Here is a 16294-nt window from a genome sequence, read left to right as displayed (position 1 = left end):
CTCCTGGATGAAGGGATTCCAGGAGATTTTTTTTATGGAACTAACTCGCATTTGCGTTACGTATAGAGGGAAACTACGGAAACATTCCAAGGTTAGCCCGACGGCAATAGAACTTCAAGCAATGATCTGTAGATAAGTGATGCTATTTTACTTTAGCACTATGATCGATGCGAGACTGTTGCACAATTCGTATCAACCAGCCATCGCCGAGATTCGATCCTGGGTTACTATGACGGAAGTTTGTTTCTCCGTCAGTAGCCGCCAATATTCGTATAGTGTAATACATGAATGTTCATTTAGGCCATTAATGAATGAATTGAATAATTAAGTTTCCAGGAAATAATGTACAAATCGTTAAATGTAAATTTAGATTTTATTAAGCATAATTGGTGATTTAGACAATGGCTATTTCCTCATCAAAAAATAAGAAATCCCTTAAAGGGATGAAATCAGAATACTCTCTATTGAGAGATCATACAGCCAGAATATCATTTCCGACGCTTAGAAATTGAGACTGGGGAGGCCCCAAAGGGCTCCCAGCCTCCACAAATTTTGAATTTCAAGTGAATATAATTATTCTCAACGGACAGAGAAAGTATGGGTAGGAGATCCATAATTTGGCTATTTATCATAATATATCATAGCCAAAACAAAGCCAACTAGCATATCAATATGGGTTTAAAAAAATGCCTTGGCGATCACGAGTCGCCAACAAATTTATGAGAATTATTGCAACCATGCAACCGAAACATTTAGCAGTTGGAAATTTAAGACTGAAAAGTTATAAATAGATTTTTGTTTTGGATTAGTAATGAAATAAAAAGTATCCGTTGATTTAGAGGAGAAGAAATAAATATTTTATGTTCGTTTTAAAAGATTAGGTCTTTGATTTATTTTTAAATATAATTCTATTAATAAAAAAAAGCTTAAGTAATGGAAGATATTTTAAAAGGATAGAAAACAAATATGTAATGCCAATTGTGGCATCACAGTTACCCTATTAAGAGGCAAGAGCTCTATCCCCTGAGCCACCACCGCTCAAATTCTACAGATATAATTATAAATAAATGTTATTTGCGGTGACATTTCGTTATAGTCTGCTGCCACAACTGACAAGAAGCCCGTTTAAATATTTCACCTGGAATAGTCTATTATTTTTTTCTTAACAAGCAGAACAATCTATTGACAAAAGTTGCAATACTGTGGAGTTATGACTTAGAAATAGTTTAAGGAAATACGAGTAATAGCCATTAACATAAAATATTTTCAGACTAGTCGATAGTTGAAATATCTTCACATTAAAAAAAATCTCTCTACAATCTTAAAATTTCCATTCCAAAATTACAGTAAAATAATCGGAAGTAGATAATCCATCCGAACCGTAATGTTTACGATAAGGAACATTTCTTTTTACTTTTACGGGTTTGAAACCATTTATATCTGGAATGGTTAAAAACCCGTGAATACAAAGTACGGTTTTGTAACCATTTTTAATTAGCATAGTTCCTAAACAGTAAAAATGTAATTTATTAATTTATGCTCGGCTTTTCATTAGACAATAGATATTAGAGTAAGGCTGTGGATAACTAGTGTTTTTAAAGAGAACTATCTATCATTTTAAAATTAGTTTGTCAAGTAGTTCTATCTATTGCTAAAAAAAAAGAAATACTGGGGTTATTTGTAAACTCCTTATGTGTTGAAGGAAATATTGAGGTTTCAACACTGAGAAATCGGCACTTGTTCATCCGGTTATGAGATTGGCAGATTGGTCCTCAAAGTATGTACCCTGCTACAAGAAACTATGTGGTTCCATAACAAATTTCACTACACACCTATACGATTATTAAGTATCCGCTGTTGTGTTAGGTATCTGATGATGGAAACTAAAAATACAAATTTCTCATCACATGACTTAGCTTCTAGCTTTCGTAGAATGTTCACTCGAATCTCATTGGTTGTAGGTCTACTTGGCGTGAATAAAATTCTCGTTGTTTAACCGTATTAAGTGAAAAGAGTCAATAAACGATTTTTCTCACAGTTAACACCTTGAATTTCATCTTCTTTTTAATAGTTATTTGACTATTTTGGTTGAACATTTTAAAATAATAATTAGATAAACTGTTATTTAAATATAATTCTCAAGCAATCATCCAGTCAAGTAGATCTGTTAAATACCCATTAATACCAGACATCCTGCAATGTCAAGAATTTTTGAAAACTTTTATTTGAAAGGAGAAACAAACTATTCTCCAGTGGTTGCCTGGCCATTATGGTCATTGGGACAATGAGCAAACCGACTTTCTTGCAGAAAATTCAGCCGGTTTACAACAACATTGGAGAAATAAACTGTTAGTAAAACAAAACCATTTACATCTAATATTTTATGAAAGCTCCGGACTCGGACAGCCCTAAAAAGATGGAGGATTTTGTGTCCTTCTCTTATTTCCAATAAATTAAGATGCAGTGCTGTTGTGGCCTTTCGTGGTCTACAAGACAGGATTTCCTTTTTGCTCATTTGCACCACTAGGCTTTTTAACCGATCCTACCTGTTCACTTTTTGACTCTGCAGAAGTAATGGATAGGGCACATCGGCTGAATTGTAAGGAAACTTCGTAGTGATACAGAGGAATCGAGGTAAGGGCAGGTAAGTTTAGGCAATGATTGCTGACATGTTGCTTTTAGTTCCACTGATTGAATTTCTGTGTTCATATACTTTTAACTCTTTGAAACTTTCTGTCTAGACATTGGAAATAAAAAAAGTAACTTTCTGAATTGAGGGGTACTGTGCAATAACTAGCTGAAACTAATCATTATTTTTATTGTGTTTCACGTTTGATTGTAGACATTACAGCTGCCTCGATGAGCACATGAGCTGCGTTCAAATCTTAAGTCGGGTGTGTGAAATAACGACACAAACCGATTATCATTCTCACTCTCATTTTACTCGCACCATTACGAATTTTGACTCTCCGTGAGGCCGTTCCAAACTCTTCAATTAGAAAATGTCTATAAATGCATGTATTCTTAAGTTGCGTTATACTTGTGAGATACTAGTTAATTTTGTTTCTAGTGCAGCAGCTAAATTTGGCCCGAGCTCATACTAACGGTGGTTTATGAGATTAAATGGCTGTTGAACAGAATTAGAATTATTACTAAATGTTAATACATTAAAAACTCAGACATTGTTTGAAAATAGTTGAAACTGAAAACATAGAAGTTTTGAGCGGGAGAAGAAGCTTGCAACAGCTAAACGGTTCAAAAACTTGGGTAACATATTGTTTAAAATTGATTAAGGTGTTAGGAGTTGAGGAGGAATAAGGAATTAGAATATTTAAATACAGATGTGCTGTGCTTTTGGCTTGACAACCTTTAAAGTTTATACACTGTGCAGGATAATTTTGAAAGGCTGGACGCCAAATGAGCTAGCTTTATAATAATAATAATGATAAAGAAAAATATAATATTAAAAAATCGTTTTAAGTAGCAAAAAATAGGAAATGATCACATAAATAAAAATAATGTCCAAAATCTTTGAAAAAGCTGTTAAAGAAAAAAAGAATACCGAGACAAAATGTCATAAATCATCGAATTTTAGTGATAAGGACCTAAATCCTTTTAGAATAGTACAAAACTAAAATTTTTATAAAGGCGAATGTTGTTAATTTCTATAAAATATTCAAAACATTTTTCAACAGTTAGTCGTTTATTTCTTATTTCTTTCACATCAAATAAACAACTCAACATTTGAGTATTTTGGAATCACTTAACTCTTTTGTTGAAGAAAGACGAGGCGACAATCAACGCGATAAGATTATCGTTTTTACGAGAAGACGTTTAGGAAGTATTTTAAGAGTAGATAAAAATAAAAGTAGAAAGTGGTGCAACAATTCTTTGAAATTTAGTAGAAATATTAATTTGCATGTCGATTAACTGTAAGAACGTTATAGATTGTACTATTGGGCAGCTATCTAATATTTTTCATCGTTTTCTTAATGCAGTAATATACAAAAAGCTATCTCCGAATTGTCAAAATTTCGCAGATTACAATCTAAAATAGTTCAAATTGATCCAAAGTTCCATTTTTCAAACTTAACAACCGCATATCAGCTAAATTAGTGAAGAGATCTTATAATAAACATTTCTCAAAAATATAAAATAAATACTTTATTTTCAATACAATAATTTCCTTTTAATTTTTTGATATATAAAGCTTTGAAAAGCATCCGAATTCATGTGACTTACTTAAAATATTGCCGAGATAAGATCCTAAAAACGATTTAAATACCCGTAAGAATAGCCAGCTTTTCGACGTTTCCCCTGTTCCGTTTTGCAGCAGTTACTTTCGGCAGAATTATCTTTTTAAAAATAAATCGGAAGTGTATAATTCGTGCACGAACTCGTCGTTTTGTGGCTTTTAAAAGATTATACATTCAATCTTCATTTCGGATGCTAGAATTGTGAATTATTTAGACGGAAAACAAGGATGGTCATGATCTGCAGGAAGATAGAAGAAACAAATTGATGAGGAACTGAAATCACTTCAAATTACGAACTACAAATAAATGTAACCTGAAGAAAAATAAATGTCCAAAATCTTAAAAGAGGTAAGGACTCTGCAAAGGTCTGTAGCGCCAGAATGAGCTTGATAAAAAAAATAATGAAAACTAATGATGATCATGATAAAAAATCATTTTCAGACTGGATACTTATTAAAATTAATTCAAAAAATAAAATTGCATGAAATTGATTTTAAAATTAAAATTACATGAAATTAGACTTAAAATTAAAATTTTTTTTAAGTCATCTTAAAATTACTTTTTTAAATTAAACATGAAATTAAAATTGCATAACGACAAGGACAACTCATCAGATAAAATAACCAGGAAGTTTAAATAGTCAATGCATGTTGTTGGAAACACCATTTGTAATAAAATATAATTTCATATACAGACAAACTAGTCTGTTTCAAGGAAAATAAACTCGTGGGCCATTCAAATATAAAAAAACAAAAAATGTGTATAAATCGCATTTTAAAGTACAGAAATGAACATACTATAGTGTCTATTCTACAAACAAAAACCTTCCTCAGTGTCGAGACAGCAAATGATAGTTAAGTAAAGATACACGTAAAAAGTTATTTAACCTACACTGTAAAAATTTTAGGATGAAATTCGGTTAAAAAAACAAAAAAACGGTTTGTAAAATGGAAAAAAGTACAGGCATTCAGGGTGTCGGAACTTCACCAGAGAATTCATTTTCGCCAGAACATGTTATGGAATAAAAAATATGCTATGCCGCAATTTTCACTGTAACAATTTCCGTAAAATCACAGAATCATTGTAATTAAATATACTGTAAAAAGTACGGTAAAAATGGACTTTACATTAAGATGGCTTTTACAGATGATGCAACCAAATTGCCAGTACTTTATACAGTAATTTGATCCGGAATTTTTTACAGTTGTATAGGGATAGTGAAAATACATTTGATAGACCACCAATTGGATACAAGGCGAGGGTTTAAAAAAACTCCCACTTTAATAGTATAAAGCTTAAAACATAAATTTTTTTTTTTTTTGTAAAATCAAACAAACATTCGAAGTACCAAGAAACAAATGTAAGCATATATGTTTCATACATACCTAGTACAAGACTGCAGAATAGAAGAGGAACTATTATCATGAAGAATGCTCTGATGACAAGTTGTCCCGGAAATCCTATGAGGCGGATGGTCTGGTTGGATAAATTTTGGGACTTCAGTAGGATACCCAAAACATATCCCGAGACTGTAGCCAGGAGGAGCAGAAGCAGAAAACCATGATTCCGACACCATGGTAGACACTAAAAAGACATAATTATATTGTTACAAATTGGTAAATATGTGCGTAGTTTTTTGAATATTTCTTTGTCATGAAGTTAAATATCTCAGACAGACTCTAAATAAACAGTTTAATTCATAAATATGCAACGTCAACAGTTTAATATAGAAAATAAGTGGTGTAATTCTAATGTAATTTATAGAGAAAATAAGGCCTAACGTATTTTCTATAAAACACTCGGTTTAGATAAAACACTCGGTTTGCTGATTAGGTGATAATGGTGAATAGTTATAATGATCATGGTCCATATATAACTATTAATTACTAAAAGCAAAGCTAAATTTCCACTCAAGGAAAAAAGTATCGATCGTAAGCTTAAATCATACATTAATACAAAATGAATGCCTCTCAATCTAGAAAACATTATGAAGCTATAACTATTACTGTATAATTTAATTTACTAAATTAATAGTTCATTTTAGAGAACGTTTGAATATTTGCTGGCATTTTAAAATAATTCAAATTTTAAGAAAAATACAATAAAGAATAATACAATCCAAATGCAAATAAAAACTAGTGGGCACCACCCCCTGAATCCTAACACAAAACTACCCAAACCCGGATTGCTGTGCAATCTTATATGGTTTGCTTTGTAAACCATGTTCGCTAAAATAAGCCCATTTGAAATCTAGAGTAAAACCCTCAGAATGTAAATCAATTATTAAAAACTGTAAAACTAATTCCTCTTAAAAAAATTAACATTTTTAGTCAATAAATTATTAATTATCAATTAAATTTTTTTTATTGAAATAAAAAAAATAATTGCAATAAGCAAAATGCAATAGAAAAACTTGCAGAAATGAAAGAATAATCATGCTTTAAAAAGAATAATAATTACTGTGAAAGATTCTCAACTTTTTCAAAAATACAATTATGAATTTCCCAATTTTGCGCTATAATTGCGCTATAATTGTACTATTAGGAATTTAAATTGAAATATATGACATGCAATAAAGAAACTTGTAGAAACTAAACATTGATTATGCTTTTTAATAACAATTACTGTGATGAAACACATTGTCTGTTGATATGAACTATTCGCTTTTAACATTTTAATTCTACCTAACCCTTAGCTCAGTTTCAGATTTTCGTTGTCCATGTGAAAAAAGAATTTTCATTCAGAAAATTGTAAACATGAAAGTTTACCCTTCAGCGCTTGGGACAACTCGAGACGACTGATATTTCAACTCTTTGTTGAAAACGCGAAAAAGTAGTGAAGACTTTTTTTGTTGCAGTGCATTAACCTTATCATTGTCAGCTTAGGTTCAACACTTTCAGTACAGCAAATTTTTTGACCTGGACTGTCAGTCTTTTATCCCAATCTGAATCAACAGAATCGAGTCATTCTTGTTTCGGCCTTTTAATTTGACGAGTGATCGGTTTGCACACAAAATTTCATTTGTTGGATCTTTCTATCCATTCTGGCAATACGAGCAGACCAGTTTATTCTTTTAATTTTAATACACTTGATGGCATCGAGCTCTTTAAAAAAATCTATGAAAACGTCTTTGACAAAGGCCATTTTTTTCGATATTGCTAAGAGTGCTCATGAGAATCTGTCTTTCCAAAACTGCTATTTTGTGTTCTCTATTTTTAGGCCAGGTCTCTGTCCAGGTCTCCGGATCATAGATTAAGACTGGCCTAATTAGAATTTTATTAAAAAAATTCCCTTGTTTTTCTAGAGAGAAAGTGAGATCTTAATAAAGCGAGAAAACATCCAAAACATGGTTTTGCTGGCCATAAGATACGATTTTGGATTTTCGATGCAATATTATGTACCTTATGTTCCTTAAAAATTTTAAAAGTGAAATTGCTTTAGTTATATTAGATGATATCATTCCTTCTTTTTTTTCCTATACAGGGTGTCCCGAAACGACCGCATAAACTCTGCACAGCTAGATTCCTCGTTGGGAGTATACAAAAACTGCCCAAAGAAGCGTTCCTGTACGATCCATAGTTTACAAGAAAAATACGAAAAACAAAGTATGACATCACAGCCGGTGCAAGAAAAAAAACACTTTATTGGACATATCAGCAACAGTATTTGCATATCTTTCCAGACGATGATGTTTAAAATGAACACTTTGAACATCTGATTTAAATTGTGCATTGTATACTGCTGTTGATATGTTCAATAAAGTGTTTTTTCTTGCACCCGTAGTGACGTCATACTTTGTTTCTCGTATTTTTCTCGTAAACTATGGATCGTACAGGAACGCTTCCTTGGGCAGTTTTTATATACTCCCAACGAGGAATCTAGCTGTGCAGAGTTTATGCGATCGTTTCCGGACACCCTGTATAAATGCATCATGGAAATTGTCAACTTAGCTCAAGTTTATGTTTGTAAACTTAACTACTTGTCAGCCTAACTGCAGGAGAGTCATATATTTTCCAGCATGTATTTGTTTTACCCCACCTTATTATTCTCTTTTTAAAGCGATAAATTTGTCTCAATTCTAATAAATAATACTGTCCCTTTTAAGGCGAAATTCTTTACGTAAAATAATCTCTAAAATTGACTACTTAATGACACCTTATTGAAAGGAAAGCAGCTATTTACTTTGAAACAGAAGTTACTAAACCAAAGAAGAATTAGAAAAATGTTTACTACTGGTCAGTAACAAATTGTAGCTTTTTTAACAGTTGTTTATTTTTTTCAAAAATTGAAAATTTTAAGTGATTAAAAAAGCTGTTGATATTAACTAAGGCATTTCTTTTGAGGAAGTTCTCAAAGTAAGGTAAACATTACAAGTTTCATCATTTCTAAAATGAAGAAGAAGAAAAAAAAAAACGAGAGGGAAATAAAGTGATTTTCAAAATATTACAAAATATTCATAATTATTCCATATTTATTAAAAAAATAATAATAAAATGTACATGGGGTGCATTTTCGAAAAAGTAAGCTTTAATCGAGTGGCGATTGAATGGTCTTTTCTTAGCCGTCGCTATACTCCGTTGCAAGTTAAGAAAAGACTGTTACTGTATAAGATTTATGAAATCATTCCCGACTCCATATATTTGGGTTTAAATCCGATATCAAATTATACAAATATGCTTTCAGAAAAGCTTTTAAGAGTTTAACACGTCAGACAGAAATTTAATTCCTGCTATCTTTTATGATATATATCAGGTTGCAAGTGAAGAAAAAACTGTTACGGTATAAGATTTATGAAATCATTCCCGACTCCATATATTTGGGCTTAAATCCGATATGAAATAATACAAATGTGCTTTCAGAAAAATATAAAAGCTTTTAAAAGTTTAACACGTCAGACAAAAATGTAATTCCTGCTATCTTTTATGATATATATCAGGTTGCAAGTGAAGAAAAGACTGTTACGGTATAAGATTTAAGAAATTATTCCCGACTCCATATATTTGGGTTTAATTCCGTTATCAAATCATACAAATATGCTTTCAAAACAGTATAAAAGCTTTTAAAAGTTAAACATGTTAGACAGAAATTTAATTCGTGCTATCTTTTATGATATATATCATAGAATTATTAATAATTTTTTTTTATAGTTTCGTAGTCTTAAAGGAATCTTAGGCTTGGCGACACATTTCGATAAATAAGGAGAATATTTGTTCTTGAAAAAGAAACAACTATAGGACGTTGCAAGAGCATTGGATTTGATTGGACCACTATAAATGGCGAGTCTTATGCTGACATGCCCTTAACAAATCAAATGCGAGAGGAAGAGTTTTACATTTCTGTAGAAGTAAATCGTTTTCAAATAACAATATTTATTATTTTTTCATCCATTCATTTAAATGCGTGCAGAAAATAACTTTTTATAATAATGTAACTCTCTTATTTGATGGCATACAAAACAATAGCCTTTATTCAATATGTTTTGTTATCCTTATTTCACACGATTTAGAAAAGCAAGATAAAAGAAGACTGTGCAATGGTAGTGTTCTTGGCTATATTGATATACATTTGTGCTGGGAGCTTGGCATCCATTTGGCGAGCACTTCGATGCAAACAGGTTCTCTCCGTAAGAATAATGGTTTTTTCTTAACTTGCTACAGAGTATAGTTAGATTTAGTTGCACTGTGGCGGGCGGCAACCGCTAATTTTGCCCTACATTAAGATGTAATTTAAAATAGGTAAAAAAAAAATATCTTAACGTTGAGAGGCAATAAATATGTTACTAAGATTTTCAATATTCAATTCTTAATTAGCTATTTGCAATTTGAGATGAAGAATACCGCTGGAATCATATGGTTGTGCATGACATGTTATCGTTACAGCTGTTAAGCATGGTTTAATATCACACTGAATCAGTTTTTGGATCAGATTTAATTGAACACCTCCAAGCTACGTCACGTGTGCGTCGAACCTGATTAGCTGCTGAAGCGTTGTTTTAACAAATACTGCGATTACCAAGTCGTGACGTCACTTGCGGGTATCTAATTGTGAAAAATACGTCTTTTCGTGACGTAGATTGGTGTACGAGATAAATGATAGGACTTCCAAGAGTTAACTCAAAATAAATATTTTTGTATAAAATTATTAAACGTTATCAGAAATAAGCCATGGAAATTATTTCCTTTCTTACACTTTGTTTATTTATAAAATCATTTTTAAAAATCTAAAGCAGTGATAATCTGTTTCAGAAATTTGTTAATTACACACGAAATTTCACGTGTTTTCTTACCGACCACTAAACATTTTATATCTAAATCATATTTTCAAAGCTCTTAATACTAAGATGAACGAAATTTTGATAAGATAATTAGCCTTATCGAATGATAATTTAAGAAATACACAGGGTGTTTTGAAGTGTCCAACCGTAAAAATTGCTTCAGAATCCTTAATAAAATCGTAGTTCAAGTATGCATGCATGTTTGGGGTATCAAATAAATGTTTTGAAGTGTCCAACCTTAAATATTGTTTTAGAATCCTTAATAAAAGCGTAGTTCAAATCTGCATGCATGTTAGGGGTATCAAATAAATGTTTTGAAGTGTTCAACGTTAAAAATTGTTTTAGAATCCTTAATAAAAACGTAGTCCAAATATGCATGTACGTTAGGGGTATCAAGTAAACGTTTTGAAGTGTCCAACCTTAAAAATTGTTTTAGAATCCTTAATAAAAACGTAGTCCCAATATGCATGCATGTTAGGGGTATCAAATAAACGTTTTGAAGTGTTCAAACTTAAAAATTGTTTTAGAATCCTTTATAAAAACGCAGTCCAAATATGCATGCATGTTAGGGATATCAAATAAATGTTTTGAAGTATTCAACCTTAAAAATTGTTTTAGAATCCTTAATAAAAACGTAGTCCAAATATGCATGCATGTTAGGGGTATCAAATAAATGTTTTGAAGTGTTCAACGTTAAAAATTGTTTTAGAATCCTTAATAAAAACGTAGTCCAAATATGCATGCATGTTAGGGGTATCAAATAAATGTTTTGAAGTGTTCAACGTTAAAAATTGTTTTAGAATCCTTAATAAAAACGTAGTCCAAATATGCATGCATGTTAGGGGTATCAAATAAATGTTTTGAAGTGTTCAACGTTAAAAATTGTTTTAGAATCCTTAATAAAAACGTAGTCCAAATCTGCATGCATGTTAGGGGTATCAAATAAATGTTTTGAAGTGTTCAACGTTAAAAATTGTTTTAGAATCCTTAATAAAAACGTAGTCCAAATATGCATGCATGTTAGGGGTATCAAATAAATGTTTTGAAGTGTTCAACGTTAAAAATTGTTTTAGAATCCTTAATAAAAACGTAGTCCAAATCTGCATGCATGTTAGGGGTATCAAATAAATGTTTTGAAGTGTTCAACGTTAAAAATTGTTTTAGAATCCTTAATAAAAACGTAGTCCAAATCTGCATGCATGTTAGGGGTATCAAATAAATGTTTTGAAGTGTTCAACGTTAAAAATTGTTTTAGAATCCTTAATAAAAACGTAGTCCAAATCTGCATGCATGTTAGGGGTATCAAATAAATGTTTTGAAGTGTTCAACGTTAAAAATTGTTTTAGAATCCTTAATAAAAACGTAGTCCAAATCTGCATGCATGTTAGGGGTATCAAATAAATGTTTTGAAGTGTTCAACGTTAAAAATTGCTTTAGAATCCTTAATAAAAACGTAGTCCAAATATGCATGCATGTTAGGGGTATCAAATAAATGTTTTGAAGTGTTCAACGTTAAAAATTGTTTTAGAATCCTTAATAAAAACGTAGTCCAAATCTGCATGCATGTTAGGGGTATCAAATAAATGTTTTGAAGTGTTCAACGTTAAAAATTGTTTTAGAATCCTTAATAAAAACGTAGTCCAAATCTGCATGCATGTTAGGGGTATCAAATAAATGTTTTGAAGTGTTCAACGTTAAAAATTGTTTTAGAATCCTTAATAAAAACGTAGTCCAAATCTGCATGCATGTTAGGGGTATCAAATAAATGTTTTGAAGTGTTCAACGTTAAAAATTGTTTTAGAATCCTTAATAAAAACGTAGTCCAAATCTGCATGCATGTTAGGGGTATCAAATAAATGTTTTGAAGTGTCCAACCTCAAAAATTGTTTTAGAACCCTTAATAAAAACGTAGTCCCAATATGCATGCATGTTAGGGGTATCAAATAAACGTTTTGAAGTGTTCAAACTTAAAAATTGTTTTAGAATCCTTTATAAAAACGCAGTCCAAATATGCATGCATGTTAGGGATATCAAATAAATGTTTTGAAGTATTCAACCTTAAAAATTGTTTTAGAATCCTTAATAAAAACGTAGTCCAAATATGCATGCATGTTAGGGGTATCAAATAAACGTTTTGAAGTGTTCAAACTTAAAAATTGTTTTAGAATCCTTTATAAAAACGCAGTCCAAATATGCATGCATGTTAGGGATATCAAATAAATGTTTTGAAGTATTCAACCTTAAAAATTGTTTTAGAATCCTTAATAAAAACGTAGTCCCAATATGCATGCATGTTAGGGGTATCAAATAAACGTTTTGAAGTGTTCAAACTTAAAAATTGTTTTAGAATCCTTTATAAAAACGCAGTCCAAATATGCATGCATGTTAGGGATATCAAATAAATGTTTTGAAGTATTCAACCTTAAAAATTGTTTTAGAATCCTTAATAAAAACGTAGTCCAAATATGCATGCATGTTAGGGGTATCAAATAAATGTTTAAGCCAGAAAAAAAACACTATTGAAATGTAGCGAAATATTACTGAGGGAGGCGAGACAGATAACATCTAAACATGCTTGGAATTCAAAGGACAGACACTGGAGAGGAAAAGTGATTATTCGAAACCTGATGAAGTATCATTCCACTTTCCTCAATAGACATTTTACACATTTTGATAGCATTTTTTCTTAATATAAAATTAATTTGCAATCTTTAATGCTTATAACTTTATGCTGCAGTTTTGACAAGGTTTACATTCAAAATATATTTTAAAAGAATCATTATGTAATACTTTGTGTATGTATAAGGTAGTTAATGTATATGTTACCGGCGAAGTGTGAAATCCGGCATTATATATAATGCCTAAAACTAGCCGGAAAAGTATGAAATGATTCATATTTCACACATTGCCTAGGCATTATATATAATACCAGATGCTATTTAGGCTAAGTATGAAATAAACGTCCTGATGAGGTTATTATGTAAATAATGTGCATGTTACTGTGAATGACCGAAATCGGTGGTTGTTGACTTTCATCGGTGGATGTTGACAATCACATAGTCACTTTGGTGAATGTCCGAAATATTTATTACATCCGATTTGATATTAATTCATTCGTGGATATAATTACATTTAATCGATATTTTAATACTTACTGACGATAGATTAGAAGAAACATCAGTGTTTGGAGTATAGGGCAAATATATACCGGGCAATGATACTTAACCTTAAAAAACATCAGTGTAGGGTATACCGGGCAAATGCATACCGAGCAGTGGCACTGAACCTTAAAAAAACATCAGTGTAGGATAATGCCTAGGCATTATATATATAGCCGGCATTTCATACTTTGCCGGTAACATATACATTACCAAGTTAATCTGCAGATTAACCCGAGCAATAAGTCAAATTGAGGAATCAAAGCTTTTCCGCAATTCGCCTAGAAAAAGGTCCGCATTAAAATTTTCTGTTCCGCTAAATTTCTGAAGATTGCTGCTCTAATTCTATTAACTAATTGATTGGCTGTTATGTTGTATTTACTGACTTGATTATTTAGATATTGAAAAATAATTAAATGACATTTGGCCTATTTCCTCAATTGTAATAATATTCTGTCGATTTTTTTAAAATATAGTTTATAAAGTAAGAGATGATCGATACTGTCAATTAAAGCTTCAATAGTTCCATCGTAGTAACTTTATTATTTATACAGCGAGAAAGAATAAATAAAAAGAAAATTATGTTCCTTGAAGCGTGAAGCGTTCTTATTATCTGTTCAACAAATGTCTTGTCCGTAATGTGCAGGTTATTACACTTTCCTCATTAGTGATTTGCCACATTTTAGTAGCATATTTTTCTTACTATAAAACTATTTTACAACTCCTAATATTTGTATTTTTATGCTTCCTTTTTGACAAAATTCACATTCGAAATATATTTTAGTGGGATCAATACTAAATACTCTGAATAGGTAAAAAATCGTTACCAAGCTAATCTGCAGTTTAACCAAGAAAATCTGTTGAAATGCGGAATCAAAAATTTTCCGCTATTCGCTTCGAAAAAGGTTCGCATTAATATTTTCCGTTTCGTTAAATATCTTAAGTTTGTTTCGTTCCTTCTATAAACTAATATGCTGTTTGCTGGACTGAATATACTGACTTGATTCGAGTAATAAGTGACATTATGTTAAATTCCTGAATTCTAATGATATTCGGATGATTCTTCGCATTATAGTTTTTAAAGTGATTGATGCTATCAACTAATCTGTAGATTGTTCGATCGTAGTAATTTATTGATATAGATAACGGGAAAAGAATAACATTATTTTAATTTTAAACATGTAGTGCGTAAAGAAAAAAACAGACTATTTGGAATATTTTCTAACGGTTCTTCACGATCTAGAATTCAATCTTAATAGTTCGAGAAGATGACCTCAAGAATGCTAATTTTGATTATCTTTGGAAAATGGTTTGTTAAAATGAACAATAAGGGGTCTAAATTTTTGGCCGCTCCCTTGATAAAACTATTGGGATCATATTTTCTAGATTGTAGCAACCCCCTTTTCTTTAGGAGTCAGAAGTTCGAATGCATAGAGAAAAAAGGTATATTTATTCAGAAAAAGTACTTTTTTGTGGCTGATTTCACAACTTAAAATATCGTCTGCACTAATTAATTAGCATATTTGAGGTCACCTCATCGAACCATTAAGAGTCAGTCCTATACCTAGAGATCCGATCATTTGATCAAAGGTTTTTTTTCTTTGCGCACTATGCAAAAACTTAGCTGTTGTTCCAAAGATCTTATTTTCACTTTATGCCTAGTCGGTTATGTGCAGGTAATCAAGGTAGTTAGAGAAATAAGGCAATTTTTTGCAATTAAACAGACCATCCTACTGATTCAGCACATTAGATAATTTGCAGAATGACAGATTTCTACATTTAAGCAGTATAATACAATAGCATACAATATATTAACATACGATATTACTTAACATTTTTTTAATCGGTCTACGATCTGTTAACATTAGTCACCTCTAATCCTTAGTTAATCATTAGTTACATGATTAAAATAAAAACAATCACTAACCTCGCAGTTGTTTTCCTCTTTGTCTTCCTTCCGCGATTTCGCGGGTTTTTTACGTTCGCCACTCTCGATTGCCATTCGGTGTTACATAAGGTCACATCCACTTGCTCAGATTCAAGTCTCCCAGCCGACACGTGATATCCGTTCGAAATCTGACACCATCCAATTCCAGAGAGCATTTAACTCTCTCTGTCCTCTATTTAGAACTAAAGCAACAGTTCGAATCTTTTTTAAATTTGAAGTGGACCCTCGCGTAGATCATCTTTTCGATGTAGGTCTCTCTCTTTACTGATGGTATTTAATCTGTCTGCCTACGCAGCTGCAAATGGCGATTTTTTTCTTCCTCTGCGTAAATTACTCGGATAGTTTTTATGAACAGCTTTTACTGACAGTAAAATAATCTTCAAACGATTTCGATGTTGTAAGGGAATCAGTGTTTTGATCTTTTATAATCGTTTGCAAATTACGGATGTAAGGATGGAAGAGTTTTATTATCGTTTGCGATCTCAAGTGCTTCAGTTATCACAGATTTCCCCTTGTTTATTATTTTAAGGCAATTGCGTAAATATTTACCGGCGGAGAATGTTACGATGTTTTGTTTTAAGAAAAATAGTTTTGTTTATTTTAATTGCTTTTGCCACTAAAGCATTCGCATTATCAGACTTTATTAATAAATATAATT

At 31.3% G+C, this 16294-nt stretch overlaps 1 protein-coding gene across 1 annotated transcript in view; it reads right to left on the bottom strand.

Annotated features, from left to right (window-relative positions):
• Positions 1–16062, bottom strand: part of LOC107441163 (excitatory amino acid transporter 3) — a 48570-nt gene extending 32508 nt beyond the window's left edge. Inside the window, exons 1-2 of the mRNA XM_016054315.5 lie at positions 15616–16062; positions 5642–5840 (exon numbers count right to left, since the gene is read on the bottom strand). Of these exons, the coding sequence (XP_015909801.1) occupies positions 5642–5840; positions 15616–15690 (274 nt within the window). The 5' untranslated portion in view covers positions 15691–16062. The remainder of the gene's footprint in view (positions 1–5641; positions 5841–15615) is intronic.
• Between the last annotated feature and the right edge of the window lie 232 nt (positions 16063–16294).

This window comes from Parasteatoda tepidariorum, chromosome 9 (genome assembly GCF_982258835.1).
Source record: "Parasteatoda tepidariorum strain Cologne lab strain chromosome 9, Ptep-v5.0, whole genome shotgun sequence".
Taxonomy (NCBI): Eukaryota; Metazoa; Arthropoda; class Arachnida; order Araneae; family Theridiidae; genus Parasteatoda; species Parasteatoda tepidariorum.
The sequence above is the reverse complement of the archived record's forward strand: the minus strand, read 5'-3'. Positions and strand labels throughout refer to the sequence as shown.